Here is a 16,108-nt window from a genome sequence, read left to right on the forward strand (position 1 = left end):
GGCCGTGCAGAGAGGCAATGCAGCTAGCATCCTAACAGCAGTCAGAGAAAAGTTCGACGTGGGCCCGCTCCTCGCTCGCGTCACAGCTCAGTGACCCTCGGAGTCGGTGTAGGCCACCATCAGAGGCGTTAAGGTCGGGGCCCTGATCATTGACATGAAACCATTCCCTGTTTTTAATTAATAAAATAAAATTAATTCCTTTTTTTGTTGGAATGGTGAGTGTGGGAGGCCTTATAAAAAAAATATGGTGAATACCATGAACCTACAACACCAATAAATAAAAATATCAATAACCAAAAATTATCATCATAAAATTTTTCATTATTCAATCAAGTGCTATCGAAAAGAGGGTTAGAGTACAAATATATCAGTTACTGCTCAAAGTTTTTTTTGTGGGAAAAGAGCTTTTGGCACATTATTGGAACGCAATAGAACATCTGGCAACGTTCTTGATGGGAGACGTGTAGCCAGCCAGAAATCACTTGTTCGTTTTCTAACGAAATAATTTTAGGAAACTTGTATATCACACGATTTAGGGGTGACAATATAGCACATTATTTTACGTAAATCATATGTAGAATGCTAAGAAGTTATATAATTGTTTTATTAGTAAATTACAGTTTGTCAACTCTGGTCAAAGTCAAAACAGCTGCAGAAATCGAACAGCGTGAACCAACGTTTTCTACATGTCTCGAATATATTTGTCAGTCAATCAAAAGAGGCTTTCGCTAAAAGAAATTCAGCAACACTCGATTTTTATTTATCCAATTTGAGAAAATATCGTACGTTGTTTACCGTATAATTCTACGGTTTCCCCAGTTTCCAGTGGTTTTCATAAATTTTAAGAGAAGTAACTGCCCTGCAGATAAACATCGACACATTAGGGGCTGAACAACTGAAAGAGATGGTAGAGGACTTGTGCTAAGTGAGTATTTCTATGTTATATCTTCGTGAAAACTTGAATTTTCGGCTTATAGACGACAGTGAACTATTGCAGCAATCTTTCTCTTGAAGTAACGATTGTTAAAGTGCTATTCTAAGTGTTCTTTGACAAAAAATTTTCGTGTATTCAGCAGTGCTTACTCACTGCTTTAGTTGGTCCGTTGTCGGAGGTAAGGTATCAATGCCGTTCCGAATTTTGCAGTTCAATGATCAGTAACAATGGCTGTGTTCTCACTAATTATGGAATGATTTTAACTGCAAATGACTCTAGTTCTTATTATATTTGTTCATATCTCTGTGTGATTATTGTTGAAGATATCTTTTTTCTTAGCAAACGTTCCTACGCCGTACGTTTGGGTAATGTTCTTAGAGGCGGTGTAGTGCCGAGGGTGGGAGTGGCTTTCAGTGTTGTGGTAGGGGTGGGGAGAGTGCGCGTTCTATGACAAGTTATATGTTTTTGTTTCATATATAATTGTTCGTTTATTCAATTCGCTCAGTAAACACTCGTTTTGAATTATTCATAAATTAGGCTACTTTTTTGGTTTGAATCTGAGCTCGACATCGTCATCTAGTTCAAATTCTGATAAATATTTGGTTAGGCCTCTCTATTATCCCAGGTACTGACGTAGCACTAGCACCGAGACAATACGTTTTAGTTTCAAGTCTGTGTTATTTTCATCATCGCGTTAGTATTGTCCATGTAATTCCTCGTGATTGGAAACCATTTTATTGGATCTCATTTTCAATCGAGGTTTTTAGATGAATTTGCGTGTAGGAAAACTGGTGTTTAGTCATTCTGCGGGTGTTAGCATCTGCCGCCCACCATGATAGCTTGCAGCTGCCAGATACTTCCAAACAACTCATCTCTCCGCTCATCGTTACTGCCAACTGCTGTTCTCGAAGTCGTGTAGGCGGCTCATTATTAGTTGTATTCTTAGTATTTTGCCTATGAAACACAGTGTAATAGCTGAATTTTTTATTCATTTTGATACCTATGAGACTATGAGTAGACCAGTAAAGTACGGATACAATAATTATCCTACATGAGAAATTGGTTTAAATCTTGAGAAGATTAGGAAATAAAAAATAAATTGATTGTAAAAATCTGTGGTTTGTCACTATGCGATGAAGCGCATGTTGAATGGGAAGGGGATACGCTGTATTTTTCCCCTCTGCGCCTCCCCCAAATAGCTTCTACTTGGCCATCGCTGCAGAGTTGCTTGTTTATATCTTCTGTGCTTATCTTTTGCTTACCAATTTAACATATTGAGCGTGCGTTCTGTGAGAGAGTAATAGGGATTAGCTACTTTAGATGTTCATTTCAACCGAATTACTGCTGGCGTTTTTGCTTTATTGTCATGCCGACGATTGGTCGACGAATATTATGATCGATTCCGTACGCACACGCACGTGAATATTAGATTGATATACTTCTAATTTATCAATTTATCACTCTATTTATGAGCTATAATTTTGAATATTGAAGAAATGTGTTAGGGCTACCGTCAGCGAGCAAAACGGTATACCTATATATATTAGTCCACCCGTAAGTCGGTGAAGGCGATAAATGAGTCATGTTCCCGGATCCTCCTTCTGGCAGAAGACTTAATTTACTTGGAGCGTTGTTCATCCTAGTTGAGCAAATTGTTGCTTTAAAGACAACGACATTAGCACGGCTGGTGGTGGAGGTGTTGACATGGAGGTGGTAGTGCCGGGCGTGGTATTAGCACGGTTGGTGGTGAGGTATTGATTACTGAGTACTTTTGCATAACATGGCGGTATTACTGGCGCACGCGACAGCGTGGTCTCATTATTATTACCAGACTGAGTAGTATTATGTTTAATTTTTTCCTCCAGCCCCCGTAGAAAACACACAAGAATACCGACCTCTTATGTGATGCTGCTCTGTCGTGCAGGCAAGCGTCATGGAGGCCGCTGACGAGCTCATGCTGACGTGGAGCAACCACCAGCCCACACTCATGCAGGAGGTGGCCAAACTCCGCTACATGGTGAGTGTGGTGTGGCGCCATGAGTGGGTGTAGTGCGGCGTCTGGTGGTTGATGTGGCGCCATGAGTGGGTGTAGTGCGGCGTCTGGTGGTTGATGTGGCGCCGTGAGTGGGTGTAGTGCGGCGTCTGGTGGTTGATGTGGCGCCGTGAGTGGGTGTAGTGCGGCGTCAGGTGGTTGATGTGGCGCCGTGAGTGGGTGTGGTGCGGCGCCATGTAATTGATGCTGCGCCCTGTATATGAGGCTGGTGGGGCGCCTGGGAGTTGATGTGTCGCCCTGAGTTGGCAGCGGGTGGTTATTGTGCAATCCGTATTCGTAAATTTCTAACCCAGTAATTTTTCCAAACATTTCATTGCTATGTTGTTAGATTTATGTCAAACTAATCTATCGTTAGTTTCATGTCAATAATAATTGGATTAAGGTCACAAGTTCTTGTTGAAACTTAAAATTTTTATTCGCGTGAAAGCTTGCCTGCAATAAGATTCACGTGACAAGTATTCTCTGAAGGATTTATGCTAATGTTTATAATGTAATATTTGTTAGATCGCTGAGTCTAGGTTTCTTAGTTACATTTCAAATTTTCTATTTGACCACGCACTACCGCTGCCCTGCGGCCCCTGCCATCACCACGCACTACCACTGCCCTGCCATCACCACGCACTACCCCTGCTACCACCACGCACTAACATGTCTGTGTTACAGGGCGGGTTCGCTGACGTAACACTAGCGTGCGAGGGGCAGCTCTACCGCGCGCACAAGTTCGTCCTCGCGATGTCCAGCGAGTATTTCAGGTGGGCAGCGCCTGGGGTGGATTTTGTATCCGTGTTATTCTTATGTTATGAATTGGTCTTTCCTTTAGGCTTTGTTGTAATGCTTACTTTCACATTGAAATTCCGATCAAATGGTGAGCTTCGCATGCAGAATTGAATATATATAGTATGACGTGCGGGCGCTGACGCTGCGTATCATCGATACGTACGTCAAGTCAAGTAAATTGGCTCGCAACAACGTTTTTCGTGTGTAGCAACGGACTAAAAAGAGAAAATAAAATACTTAAAAAACTTTTTTAAAAACCACGTTTTTCTTGTGGACTAAAAAGTAGAAAATAAATTATGGCTCGCCCCAAAAAACGTGGGTCGGGCTTTACGTTCACCATCAAATTTCCAAAATTCGTGTGAGTGTGTTGTGTTCTTTTCGCTTTAATCATAAATCTGCCCGACACGCGTTTTTTAGGGCGAGCCCTAATTTATTTTCTACTTTTTAGTCCACAAGAAAAACGTGGTTTTTTTAAAAGTTTTTTTTTTAAGTATTTTATTTTACTCTCAGTGTGTCTACTACGGTACAGCGTTGCATTCAATCTCGGGTATAAATTACTGTTCACATTATCAGCTGGTGTCCACCCACTGACTCTACTATTTCTCACAAACGTGATTAATCTCTTTTTCTTGGGCCGAACAAAAATTGTATTATTAATTGCTGATCAAAACAAAATTTTTGTTATCAATTGCTGCTTTCCGAGTCGTTGAAATAACCATGTTATATAGTATCATAACCTGAAGTGCGATACTCCCTAATTTTTCATTAATCTAACCATTTGACACATTTTTTATGTAACTTCCTAAATCGAAATAAACGTGAGCCGTGATTACTTTTTTTTACGTTACGTATTGTGGTTTTGAAAATCGATATCGTCGTGTAAAATATCAAATGACTTAATCATAGAACATACTGTTCTTGCTGTTTTTTTAATTCTAAATTTCTAATTTTATCTCAACACTATTTGAAAGTGTTCAATAGTGTTCAAGTGTTCAATAGTGGCTATTGAGCTCTATTGAACCCTATTGAACACTATTGAACACTATTTGAAAGTGTTCAATAGTGTTCAATAGTGGCTATTGAATACTATTGAACACTATTGAACACAGGACTGGACTGAATGTATTGGTGCATTGATGATACAAGCGTGATAAGCAGATATTTATTTATAAGCTAATTATGATGACCACGAAGTGTCTGTTGCAGGAATATCTTCAATTGCTCGAATGTAAGCAGTGGCAGCAGCAACTTGGTGATTCTGCTGAAGGATGTGCCTTGCGCGGCAGTTGAGCAGCTTTTAGACTTCATGTACACCGGGGAGGTGGCCGTGGACCGAGCTTGTTTACCTGCACTTATCAGAACCGCCGAGAATCTTCAAATTAAAGGCCTTGCTTTGTCTGACCGCCTCCCTGATGAAGGCTTCAGAGATACAGCGAGGCATGCTGCTGATAAAGCTAAGCCCTCGTACAGAGAAGAGACCTTGTATAGTGACGAGTCATCGTTATTGCGTTCATTCAATGCCGGTGACATGAGAAGCAACACAAGTCCCCACGATAGCAGAACTAATCGTGGTCACTCTATATTATCTTCTAGAGAAGGCACGAGTCCGCCAAGCAAACGGAAACGTCTCCATGATCCTAGTAGGGGTGGTACAGATTCCCCTACATCTGGTGCAATACCTCGTAGGTGTAGTGTATCATCTCCTAGCCTTGCGCCGAGTTCTACAGGTCTAGTCAGTGGTGCTCTGCCACACTCTCCCTCCATCTCTGACCTGCCCAAATCTACTTCGTCATCCCAACACCACTCGCTAGAACCTCCAGAAGCAAAACCTTCTTCACCGCGTTTCCCTCACTCCCGGTCGGAATCATCCACTCCTCTTGCCGTCGCTTCAAATACTCCGCTTCGTTTCGGACAGAGTTTCATCCCTCTAGCCCCACCCTCAGCCTCTAGTTCCCTTGACTATAATTCCCCTGCTTCTAGTTCATGTCAGACTCTGATGTCATCGTCCAGTGTAACTGTCACGTCAGCGTGCTCTCTGCCTGAAGATGTCGAAATCAAGAAAGAAGCGGACGAGCCTGGCACCTCCGACTTGAAGAATGCAGCTGTCGATCCCAGCAGTGGAGCTGCCGAGCTCAAAGAGGAGCCACCTGGAGATGACATGGACGTCAGCCACGCCCTGGTGCATGGGGTGAGCTGGTCAACGAAGTCTCATAATGCTTACTGTAAAATTAGGAAGGAAATTGTTTTTTCATTACATTGAGATGTAAGGAGCCTTGGAGTGGGTGATGGATTGCTTACAGTCATTCAGAGTTAGGCGGAGGCCAATGTAGTTGACAGTGGTCTACTTTAGTTTCTCATTGGTATGCATCATTCAGTACTCTCTAAAGTGACCGATTTTTTGGACAATTTGCGTACTCATTAAGAAAGACGTATTCATAACTTGAATTGTGAAGATCCTAATTTTTTGTTGGCAATAATATTTTACCATCTTACTTGCCACGCATACTCGTTCAGAAACTGAATGTCTCGACTTTTCAAAGGAAAGCTTTTCTGTGGTAAATTTCTCTTGTTCAAGTCAACCTTACTGAGCACTGAAATTGCTGGTCTATCATTATGTTGCTTTTGTAAAAACATTACCTATATTAAGAAATAATTTTTTCGATAATTATAAGTAGAAGTGGAATTAATAGATTATGAAATTCACGAAATCCCGAATTAGTCATGTTATGCGCAAATTGCATTACGACGGGAAAACGAGTAAATTTTAAGTTGAGTTACTTGATGGCTAATTTCAGCATCGTGTCTAACTTGCAAGACATTTCAACTGTTGAATTACATACTGACGCAGCATGTCATGTGCGTTCCTGTTGACGCCGTACGTTGCGTTCTGTAAATACCTGATCTTGCCACACATGCTGGGCGCTGAGACTTCAACCCTCGCTGATGCCCTCCGTTATTACAGGACGAGGACGGCTGGCTGGGAGCGGGGAGAGCGGATGGGGCAGCGGCCCTCATGGCGGACGCCTCTGAGGACGACTCTGCTGCCCTGAGCGACTCTGACAACCCTGGGGTAAGTCCAGGGAAAATATTCTTTTTCCAGAGCAAATTCTTTCTATGGAATTACTGTAGATAGTTCCTGTATTTTCGTGTGCATATTTCAGCCGTGCTTGTAAACGTTCGTTGTTCCATTTTAGTCATTTCCTTGCCCTTTTGATTTGTTCTGGTCGCTTCACTTCTATCACGTCACTGCTGTATGTTTTCAGGGGGAGTGTATCTATTTAAACTTCAGCATTATTAAAAAATTGATTTTTTTTTACACCAAAACTGATATAATTTTGGTTGGAGCTACCAATCAAGAAATGAAAAGACAACTGCCCATTAATAAGTGAAGTTGAAAACTTGTTTTGTAGTAATGTTCTCAATGAGAGCATTTCAAATTTGAAGCTTTATAGAGATGTTACTATTATTGACCTTCTGCTCTTCTATTAAATTAAACATCAATGAAATTTCTCTCGTCTGTTCTTGAGTATGCTAAATAAGTCATTACTTTGTCTATGTGGTAAGCTTTATCGTTATTTTTAGAAATGCTTCCTAAGCTCAAAAGAAACATCATATCTGCATAACAATATAAGTATGTTAGTCTTTTTAATTGACCAAAAATTTCACCCTAGTGAAATAATAGAGCTGAGTGTTTTTTTTTTTTTATCACGAATAACTTTGTATTTGTTTCTCACTGACCTAAAAGTTTTTGTGTAATCTTGGTCTTCTTGGCAGGTAAGTTGGACTTTATTCATGCCCTTTTCATGCAATGCTTTCCGTCCACGCTAGTACCTTGTAAGGAATTATCAACTAATAATGCATTGAAATTTACTTCACTGTGTAATCTTGTCCCTTCAACGTGTAACAATAATTTCAATTGGGCGCAGGCTGACTTACCATAATTAACATGCTTCTTTAATATATATTTATTTCAATGAATTTTAGAACAAACTTAACCCACAGTAGGAAAGAATAGAACATAAATGCTTCTCTTGCGTTATTTTCGAAGGGCATTTTAAAGAAAAAAATCGCATAGTGTAGTAGCCGTGAACCAGCGGTTGCTTGGTGGATTGTCCTGATAGCTGTTAGTCATTTTCTTGTTCACAGTCTCTCTCAAATCTAAGCTCCATTTTTGCTTGAATTCGGATATATTCAGTGAAAAAATAGTGGCTGGATGTTGATATGAATTAGAACGAGTTTTTCTGCGTCTCAAGATGGATGTCTTTTCCTTAGTATTCTGTGTCTTGTCTCATGAATACAATATCATCTGCCTTCATTGGTGTTCATCTGCTACGATTATTAAGGGGATCATATACGTCAAAAATGGAAAATTTTTGGCTTTTCTGTTTATTTGGCTCATTTTTGCGGAAAAGGCGCGTCTAACGCAGCAAACCGTATGTATGTTTGTTTTCAGTTTTGCCTGAGGCAGTTCCATAGTTATAGGAAATGAACTTTTTTAAACAAAATGTAAAAAGATTACTTTGAAAATTTGAATTTATAGATCATTATTAGCCTTAATTGTAAAGTGTTTGCACTCATTTGAAAGCTACAAATGATGCGCGCTCAAGAAACTGAATACCATGGATATACTTGCAATGTTTTTGCGTTAGGCAGTTTTTAACTTTACAAAATTAACATTTTGTATGAATGAAAATATCAGAAAAGTCACATTTATGGCTTATTATTTGCTTTAAAGTGGACAAGAATAAGTCTTAAGACGCGTGTTGGTATCTTGAATGCGACTAATTGGCGATGAGAAAGCTTACTACGCTACAACATCGAGCAAATTTTTTTTACATATTCTTTTTTTATAAATTTTACTTATTTGTCTTCCTGAACAATTAAAATTCCAAAATACGCCATCTTATAAATCTATCTCGTATTATTTTCAAGCTACAGCTTTGAGAGATCCACCATTCGATTTGTAAAGACCAGATCTAGCGGTCACCCAGTCACTTTTCCTGATTTCTTTTTGTTTGGATAATATATTGAAAAAATCAAGGTAGGGGGTTCAAAATTGAAGAAAAATCAGTAAAAACACCATAAATATAATGGAAAAAGTGATCGGATGATCGATAGATATGGTCTTTACGAATCGAATGATACGTCTCTCAAAGATGTAGCGCATTAATTCAATGAGGAGTAACTCTCTTTCTAGCCTTTTTCTATGGCTTTCGCGATTTCTTTCGTATTTTATCGAAAAATTTACACGAACAAAAAGTCCTAGATTTTCATTTTACATATGTGTAGTACCAAGTTTCGGAATGACTGCAAGAAATATTTTTTTTACTTATATGGTCCCGTTAAAAACTGCTGCACGTCGATTTTCAACTTGTTTAATATACATTTGCCAAACCAGCTAAATACTGCGATATAATATTGAAGGCTCTCTCATTAAAACTCACAATTTGATGGTGAATGGTGATGATTGGCTACATTGATTCATTCATTCTAACCTGCATTTTTCTACGAAAATAAAATATTGGATATGTTTACAAGTTTGCTGAAGGTTAGCATTTGTGCAAGTACCTACCTGTTGCAGTTATATTATGTATAATTTACTGCTCAATTCGTATCTGAGCTGAAATTGTACCGTTATTGTCCGCAAAATGTTTGCTCTGATTTTGCACTTCACTGTTATTGTCAGTTGCGCATGTAGTAATTTATAAAGATTTTTGGGTAAGTTATGCGTTTTCTTTTTGCCCCAAGGTGATGTGTTGGCCAGAGTCTCAGGAGAAGAGGTACAGGTGCGAGTGGTGTGGCAAGAACTTTAGATTGTCAGTTCATCTTAAGGATCACATAAGGACTCACACTGGAGAGAAGCCCTACCAGTGCCTCATATGCAAGAAGAACTTCACGCAGCGCTCCAACTTACGCACGCATCTATCAAAAATTCACAACGAGCAACTTGCATACGTCAAGACCAGACGTGGAGGGAAGTGCGGTGCCACGATGTTGATGACTCTCGAGCCTGGCGCTAACATCTCCACTGGATCATGTGCAGTCTCTGATGCAGGCTCAGCTCCCGCGTCTTTGTATGCCAAGGTCTTGCCATCTGAAGTGTATGCTTCAGACAACACCAGTGCTGCTGATAACCCCGGGTACCGTGGAGACGGGCAGCATAGTGAAGGCAACGCGACGCTGGCAAGGACTGTCAACACGGCCGAGATTGGCATTGATTGTTCTCCTCATGGTTCTGGAGATGATACAAGAAGTCACCACAACAGTGGAAGTTACAATAATCCCAGTGCCAAGAAAAAAAGATCGCGACTATATCCCAACTGTGAAGAAGGGGAAACGACACCAGTAGTTCCATTCTTATCAAAGAATACATTAAATTATCTTTACTTGGAAGATTCTCCGCAAGTGGATCCCGTTAAAGAAGAAACAAATAGGACACCGATAAAAGATGGTGAACAGCGTCAGCACCACTCCCTCGCTACACCACTCTCTCCTGTGCCTCTGTCTGACCCTCTGCTCAAGACACTCTTATTAAAAGGTGGTCCTCATGTCGCAGGCGCTACCAATACTGTCTTAACTTTCGAATCTTCCTTTAATAATGAACACAAGTCCAAAACTTCGACAATCATTACAGCCAAGGAATCAATTTCATCGCCTGTAGCTCCCGCTGCATCTGCTGCTGACGAATCCAAGGTATTGAGGAGCAGCGTAGACTCAAACGCTGAAACCGGAGTGATCATGGCCTCTGTTGGTCAGATGATGGGGAGTGAGAGTCCTGCAACGGTAATTGCCAACGAAAATACCACAATCTCGGCTACATTTGCGTTCGGCCAGTCTTCCTTGCCAACTCCCATAGGAAAAGATGGCATGAAGTCGCTCATTCTCATGGATGTCGCGAACAAGCCGCAACAAACTCTCTTCAAATTTGCGCCTGGCTTCGTGAAGTCTGACGGCAAAGGCTTGTCTGAACATGAATCCTTCATGGTGATTGAGGCTTCAGGTGTCGTGCCCCAGTCGCCGGTGCCCATCACCGTGTCCGTAGCCAACCAGCAGCCTCAGCAGCACAATATGGAGATCCTCCTGCAGGCCATTGATATGAAGGAGACGTCACCGTCGAGTTTGAATAAACAAGTGAGTCAAATGATTCCCGTGATGGGCACCTCTCCAGTCAACGTCAACTGCCGACCTCCGCTCATACAAAAGTTAGCGTCAAGTGTTTCGTCGTTGTCGCCACTTTCGCCCGCCATAAGCTCTTCAATATTCTCTACCTTCGCGATTCAAAGAAACAACAATCAGAATTCATTTTCTAGCCCTCCTACACTCATATCTTCAACTATGCTTCCCCCAATACCAGGGAGCAAAATCTCTGCTGCTACCCTGAACCTTCCCATATACTCCTTATCTTCTTCCGCCCCGACAACGCTTCTCTCGCATGTTTCTTCTCCTCTAATGCACTTGTCTCCAGCAGCCACTTCTACCTCTTCCATGCACCCTGCTGTGTTCCTCAGCCCCTCCACATCCATCGGTAGCATAGCGGCGCCAGCTTCTCCTTTGCTAGCTTCTACGTCTGTTATCGACACCCAGAGTGGGTCGTCTCCCCCCTTGCTGGTGCCCCCTGTGCTGGCCCTGCCCACCCCATCGGGACTCCACACACCCACGAGCGCCGCTGACGCCATGCAGCGCCGCATGTCGTTGGTGAGGAAGGACATGGAACAGCAACAGTTGCAGCACCAACATCGTGTCACTAAACTTGGCAGCAGTAATGAAGTGGACTCTTCTTCAGACTCCTCCATGCGGTCGGGCACAAGTGGAGCAGGTCGCGGTAGAGACTTGAGTTCAAATGCAGGCATAGCGTCTCCTCGACTCCGGAGTCGCATGTCGCCTGCCACGAGCGAGGAGGTATCGCCTGCTGGCACTGCAAGCAGCGCTGCCAACAGCGTCTGCAACACAGCTATACTGCAGCCTGTGCTCAGCTTTTCACCTCAGATGCAGCCTAGTGTCGGACCTCAACAACAACAAATTCTTTTGCCACACGTGCAAGCTGTGAAACACAAGCAATATCAACCTCGTACGGTGCACATGCAGAAGCAAGGAACTGGACAAATACTGCACCATCAACAGAAACAACTTCATATACTGCCTCAACAGCAACCTACGTCGACGACGTCTCCCTCGTCCACTGCCGCCCAGAGCCGCGACCGAGCTCGTCCTCAACTCCAACAACATCTGGTGGCTGCTACCTCACTAAGTCCTCTGAGCTTAGTAAAAGAGCGCTTAGTGACTCCAGTTATCATGGACACGAGTTGCTCAGCAACTAGCGGCACGAATAACGGAGGTGGTGTCATGTCTAACAACAACGTGCATGGCTCAACGAGCAGCCCTTCAGGCGACGTTAACAAGCGACTTGACACTTCCACCTCATGAGTGAGCTTTTGCTGCTGCCCGCGTAGTGTTTTCGAATCTAAATAAGTTACTCGTTGATAGTGGGATTATGCAAGTGTTGATCGAAATTACCATCTAATTCGGCAAATAATAAACACGATAACACGCTCCTTGTTATTTCTTCGTTGTTGTATCAGCAGTAAGTTATATACTCATGGAACTATCCTACAGTAAGGATATTTGGTCCCTAGCTTCACTACGGTCATATTTTGTCCGTGTTCTGAGTCTCCTCCTGCTGTCCGTGATGCAACGTGTGTTAGGGGACATTGGCGTGAATTTTTTTGCGTCTGCTCATCACCGATGATTCTGCAATATTGTCGACAGTAGTAGATTTATGGTAATCAATTGTTCAGGACTATGTTTTAAATTACGTCTCTTTTAATTTGTTAGTACAATTTAATAGTTAATTTAAAATTGAGTGCACCAAGTCATCCTCCCCTTTCGGGCATCCGTTACTTCTAATTCCTGGTGCTGCGAGTACATTCATGCTTGTCTTTCGGAAGAAATTTGGTAAAATTTTATCCTTTATAGGTTTTTTACGACATGAATTAGCGCGTAGCATCCAGCGAAACAATCAAGCTTTGATCTGCCACATCGAATTTTTTTTAACAGAACATTTACTTTTGACATTTACGTGCAGTTATCGACTGCAAAAACCGATGCAAAACCGTTTACTAGGTTTCTATGCTGTAATGCGATATTTTGTTGGCATGTTCTCTTCATAATTATTATTACATTTAATTTTACTGATTAATGAGGTTTCTCAAATCAGATCAATGATCTTCACAATTAATTTTAAAATTTGATGTTTTGTGGGATATGAGACAGGATTTCCTTGGTGTCCAGTTTGCATTAAAAAATCTTATTGGAGCATGGGGTTTAAGTGAAACAATTTACAAACGGATCTTACAAATCATGGGATGAGAGCGACTCGGAGAAAGTGGTCGGCTCACCAGACTTCTACTTTTTCCGTAAGCTGTCCCACGACCGTGTATACGCTCTTACTTAGTTCTTCAGCAGTTACAAGCTGCTCAGTAATTTAAATCAATGGCAAAACTTAGCAATGTTTAGCTCTATGTATTCACTTGCTGATCATGTATCATTTTTGTAGCATTTTAGGGTGTATCATATATTGCTGTTGTTGTTGCTTCTCATATTTCTTAAGAATGTTTAGTAAAGTCTAGATTTATGTTGTATGTGCCATATACGCTGGGAGGTCGAACGCATGCGCAGTTGACTCTATCTTAAGCGTCGACGCAAAACTACACAAATTTTTCATCATATCACACTACAGGTTATTAACTAAATCAACCCATCGTAGTAATCTAAATATCCTCGTGCAAAATACGATCGCAGCAAGAATTTTGGTGATGCAAACTAGTGTGATCATTTGCCATCGTAAGCTAAACAAAGAAATCTACGCTTCTCTGTCTCGGATAGTTACACCGTAGCTATTTAGTTGTTGAAAATCGTTAGAAACACCACTGTAAATAATGAATTACTAAAATTTTTCTTCAATTGACCTTTTTCTTCCAATTTTTGTCCTCGACTTTGTTTAGTCGAAACGATGACGATTTGCTATTGTCGATTATCACTGTACATAAATGGCCTTCGATGATCACACGGTGATTCGCAAGAGAATGTTCGCGTCGAAATATAATGCATTAGGAAACACAAATACGCCTGCCTTCTTAAATGTTTCAATTATCTACAAACCATACAAATTTGGTTCACAAACTTTGACATCGATTGCGTCGGCTCTCTTTCCCTTTGAACTCAACAAAGTTGAAAATTGAAGACCTGCGAGGAAGAAGTTTCGTTAACATTTCACTAGCCGTTCTCGGATGTCCGGCATCATCAGGCATAAATTAATGAGCTCCAAATACCAGGTTGAAATCGACAAGTTATTTGTATTAAAATAATCAGGCGTGTAGGCATGTGGATGTACCAGTTTTTGTGAAGTTCTAATGAAAAATGTTGGTCCTGTCATCTGCAGCGCTCGTCTTGTTCATTTGAATGCTATCTTTCTATTCGATACAATTACTAGTGATTGCATGGAACTGAAGGTTTGTCAGAATTTAGGGGTCGATCAAATCAACAGGCATTCCTTCAATCGAAAGAAATTCGTCAATCCTCAAGAATAGCGTACGGATGCTTTATTGAACGCCTATAGGGCGTCTAAGGGCGAGGGTTCCTAGTATACAAGTGCTTTAGATTCGAATAATTCAACGGTTCACAGCTTTGAATCAAGTGGTATGAGTTACACCATGGACAGGAACTCCATATTAGAGTGAAGTTGATTATATCAACGTTGGCAGTGTTGGAAACCGGCGATGTAAGCGAAAATGTTGAGATATTTGTCTATTCATGATGCTGGGTGCGCTCTTTCATTGATGTTTAAATGTAATTAAAGCATATACAAGGCCGCGACTCCGGTAAAACAACAATTGGCAGTTGAGGTTGAGAATTTCGAAAACTGACAGCACTTGTGTTGCAAACTGGTCACGTTTGCAATTAAGGTGGCGATGCTTACGTCACAGAAAACTTTCGCGTCATCTTCTAATTCTTCTCAAAGTTTTATCGCTCGCGGGAAATTATTTCCAAGTTCATACTTTGTTTGCTAAGCCATGTCAACCAAGTTATTCTCCAAAAAGTCGGTTACTCTGCGTGCTCATAAGCGGGCATCTAACATTATGCATTTGATTGGCGCCCTCCTATAGAGCATGTCTGTTGTTTTGTTACGACCTCTGTGTTCACCGTCTCGTGCAGTCCTGCATTGTGATAGAAAGTGCGCAGTGGATCGTGCATACCTTATCCTCGCCAGTCAATGACCGTATGAATTTATAACCTTGGTTTTGAAAATTTAGGTTTCGATTCCATTTAATAACAATCTGACTTCAGTTTTCGAATCATGCGAATGTATTTGCTATGATAATGTACATTTAACTTGTTACATCCATATATCATAATATCTTCTGACAATGAAAGGCTTCTTTAAAAACAACTAAAATTATTGGTGCTAGAGTCGGCCGATAAATGGGATACTAATGGAGATATGTATCATTTATGAGGGTTGTTACAAGCGACATTACTCCTTAAATGATTTATTCAACAATAATAGATTACACCCGTATCAAAATATATTTTGACTAATTTATGTGGATAATTTTCTGGATTCAAAGAAATACTTGGGGGAGCTTCAATAATTGTAACGTTTTCATCCTAACAAAGCTGTTATGGTTCTTAGTTGCTATAGTTAAGTTGGATTGTTAGATAAAATATTAGCTTGAGTTAAGTTCCGTGTTTATTTACCACTAAGTTGTCACGATATATTGCCTTGTCAATTCATGTGCATTTGGCTAACATTTACGCATTCATCAAGGCTGCCGTGACGTGTTCTCTTCGAATGTACCTCTAATTTCGTTGCAATTTTCACTCTTTATAACATTGCTAATATTTAGGCGCGTGAATTTCTAAGGACGCGTACTGGAGTGGCGAGAATCACGGTCATTTGCTCTGTGCATGAGCAAAATTCGGCCCAATATTAAATAAACTGGACTTTGAAATGGCTTGAGTTTATTTTCATCTGGCTCTTTGCCCAACATTCCTATAGAAACAACTTCGATCATTGCGCTGGTTTTTGGACTATTTTCATGTGCAGTTAGCTGAGATATCTGGGTGAAAGCTAACGAATCAATGCGGCGTGAAGGCTGACACTAGATTTCGTCAGGTGATACATAAAAATAACCACTTGTTCTGAAAGAAAATTCTACTAAATGAAATGTTCAAGACATACGCGCTGAAACTATTTAACACATGAAAAAGTTGGTATTTCTTTAAATCCTCCACCCTACTGCAACTGCCCATGTGTTTGTAAAAATCGACCATTGTCAGTGATCCTT

The 16,108-nt window shown here is 41.0% G+C and overlaps 1 protein-coding gene across 3 annotated transcripts; it reads left to right on the plus strand.

Annotated features, from left to right (window-relative positions):
* Positions 1 to 713: 713 nt before the first annotated feature.
* On the plus strand, positions 714 to 15,772 carry LOC108672741. Of its 3 annotated transcripts, none has more exons than XM_018160466.2 (6): positions 714 to 925; positions 2,859 to 2,951; positions 3,651 to 3,739; positions 4,971 to 5,952; positions 6,727 to 6,834; positions 9,513 to 15,772. In XM_018160466.2, the coding sequence occupies exons 2-6, from the start codon at positions 2,868 to 2,870 to the stop codon at positions 12,186 to 12,188; spliced, it is 3,939 nt and encodes a 1,312-aa protein (XP_018015955.1). In that variant the 5' UTR covers positions 714 to 925; positions 2,859 to 2,867; the 3' UTR covers positions 12,189 to 15,772. The 3 variants fall into 3 exon arrangements, with proteins under 3 accessions (XP_018015955.1, XP_047737036.1, XP_047737037.1); XM_047881080.1 differs by lacking the exon at positions 714 to 925 and adding an exon at positions 939 to 1,112; XM_047881081.1 differs by lacking the exon at positions 714 to 925 and adding an exon at positions 1,469 to 1,559.
* The last annotated feature ends 336 nt before the right edge of the window (positions 15,773 to 16,108 follow it).

This window comes from Hyalella azteca, unplaced genomic scaffold (genome assembly GCF_000764305.2).
Source record: "Hyalella azteca isolate HAZT.00-mixed unplaced genomic scaffold, Hazt_2.0.2 contig6976, whole genome shotgun sequence".
In the NCBI taxonomy this organism is placed as follows: Eukaryota; Metazoa; Arthropoda; class Malacostraca; order Amphipoda; family Hyalellidae; genus Hyalella; species Hyalella azteca.

Bases quoted from the DNA above. Each gene is read 5' to 3' on its own strand.
- LOC108672741 (XM_018160466.2), top strand. From the start codon at position 2,868: ATGGAGGCCGCTGACGAGCTCATGCTGACGTGGAGCAACCACCAGCCC. The intron at 2,952-3,650 runs GTGAGTGTGGTG...TCTGTGTTACAG, and splicing joins TGGCCAAACTCCGCTACATG to GGCGGGTTCGCTGACGTAAC. The intron at 6,835-9,512 runs GTAAGTCCAGGG...TTTTGCCCCAAG, and splicing joins GCGACTCTGACAACCCTGGG to GTGATGTGTTGGCCAGAGTC.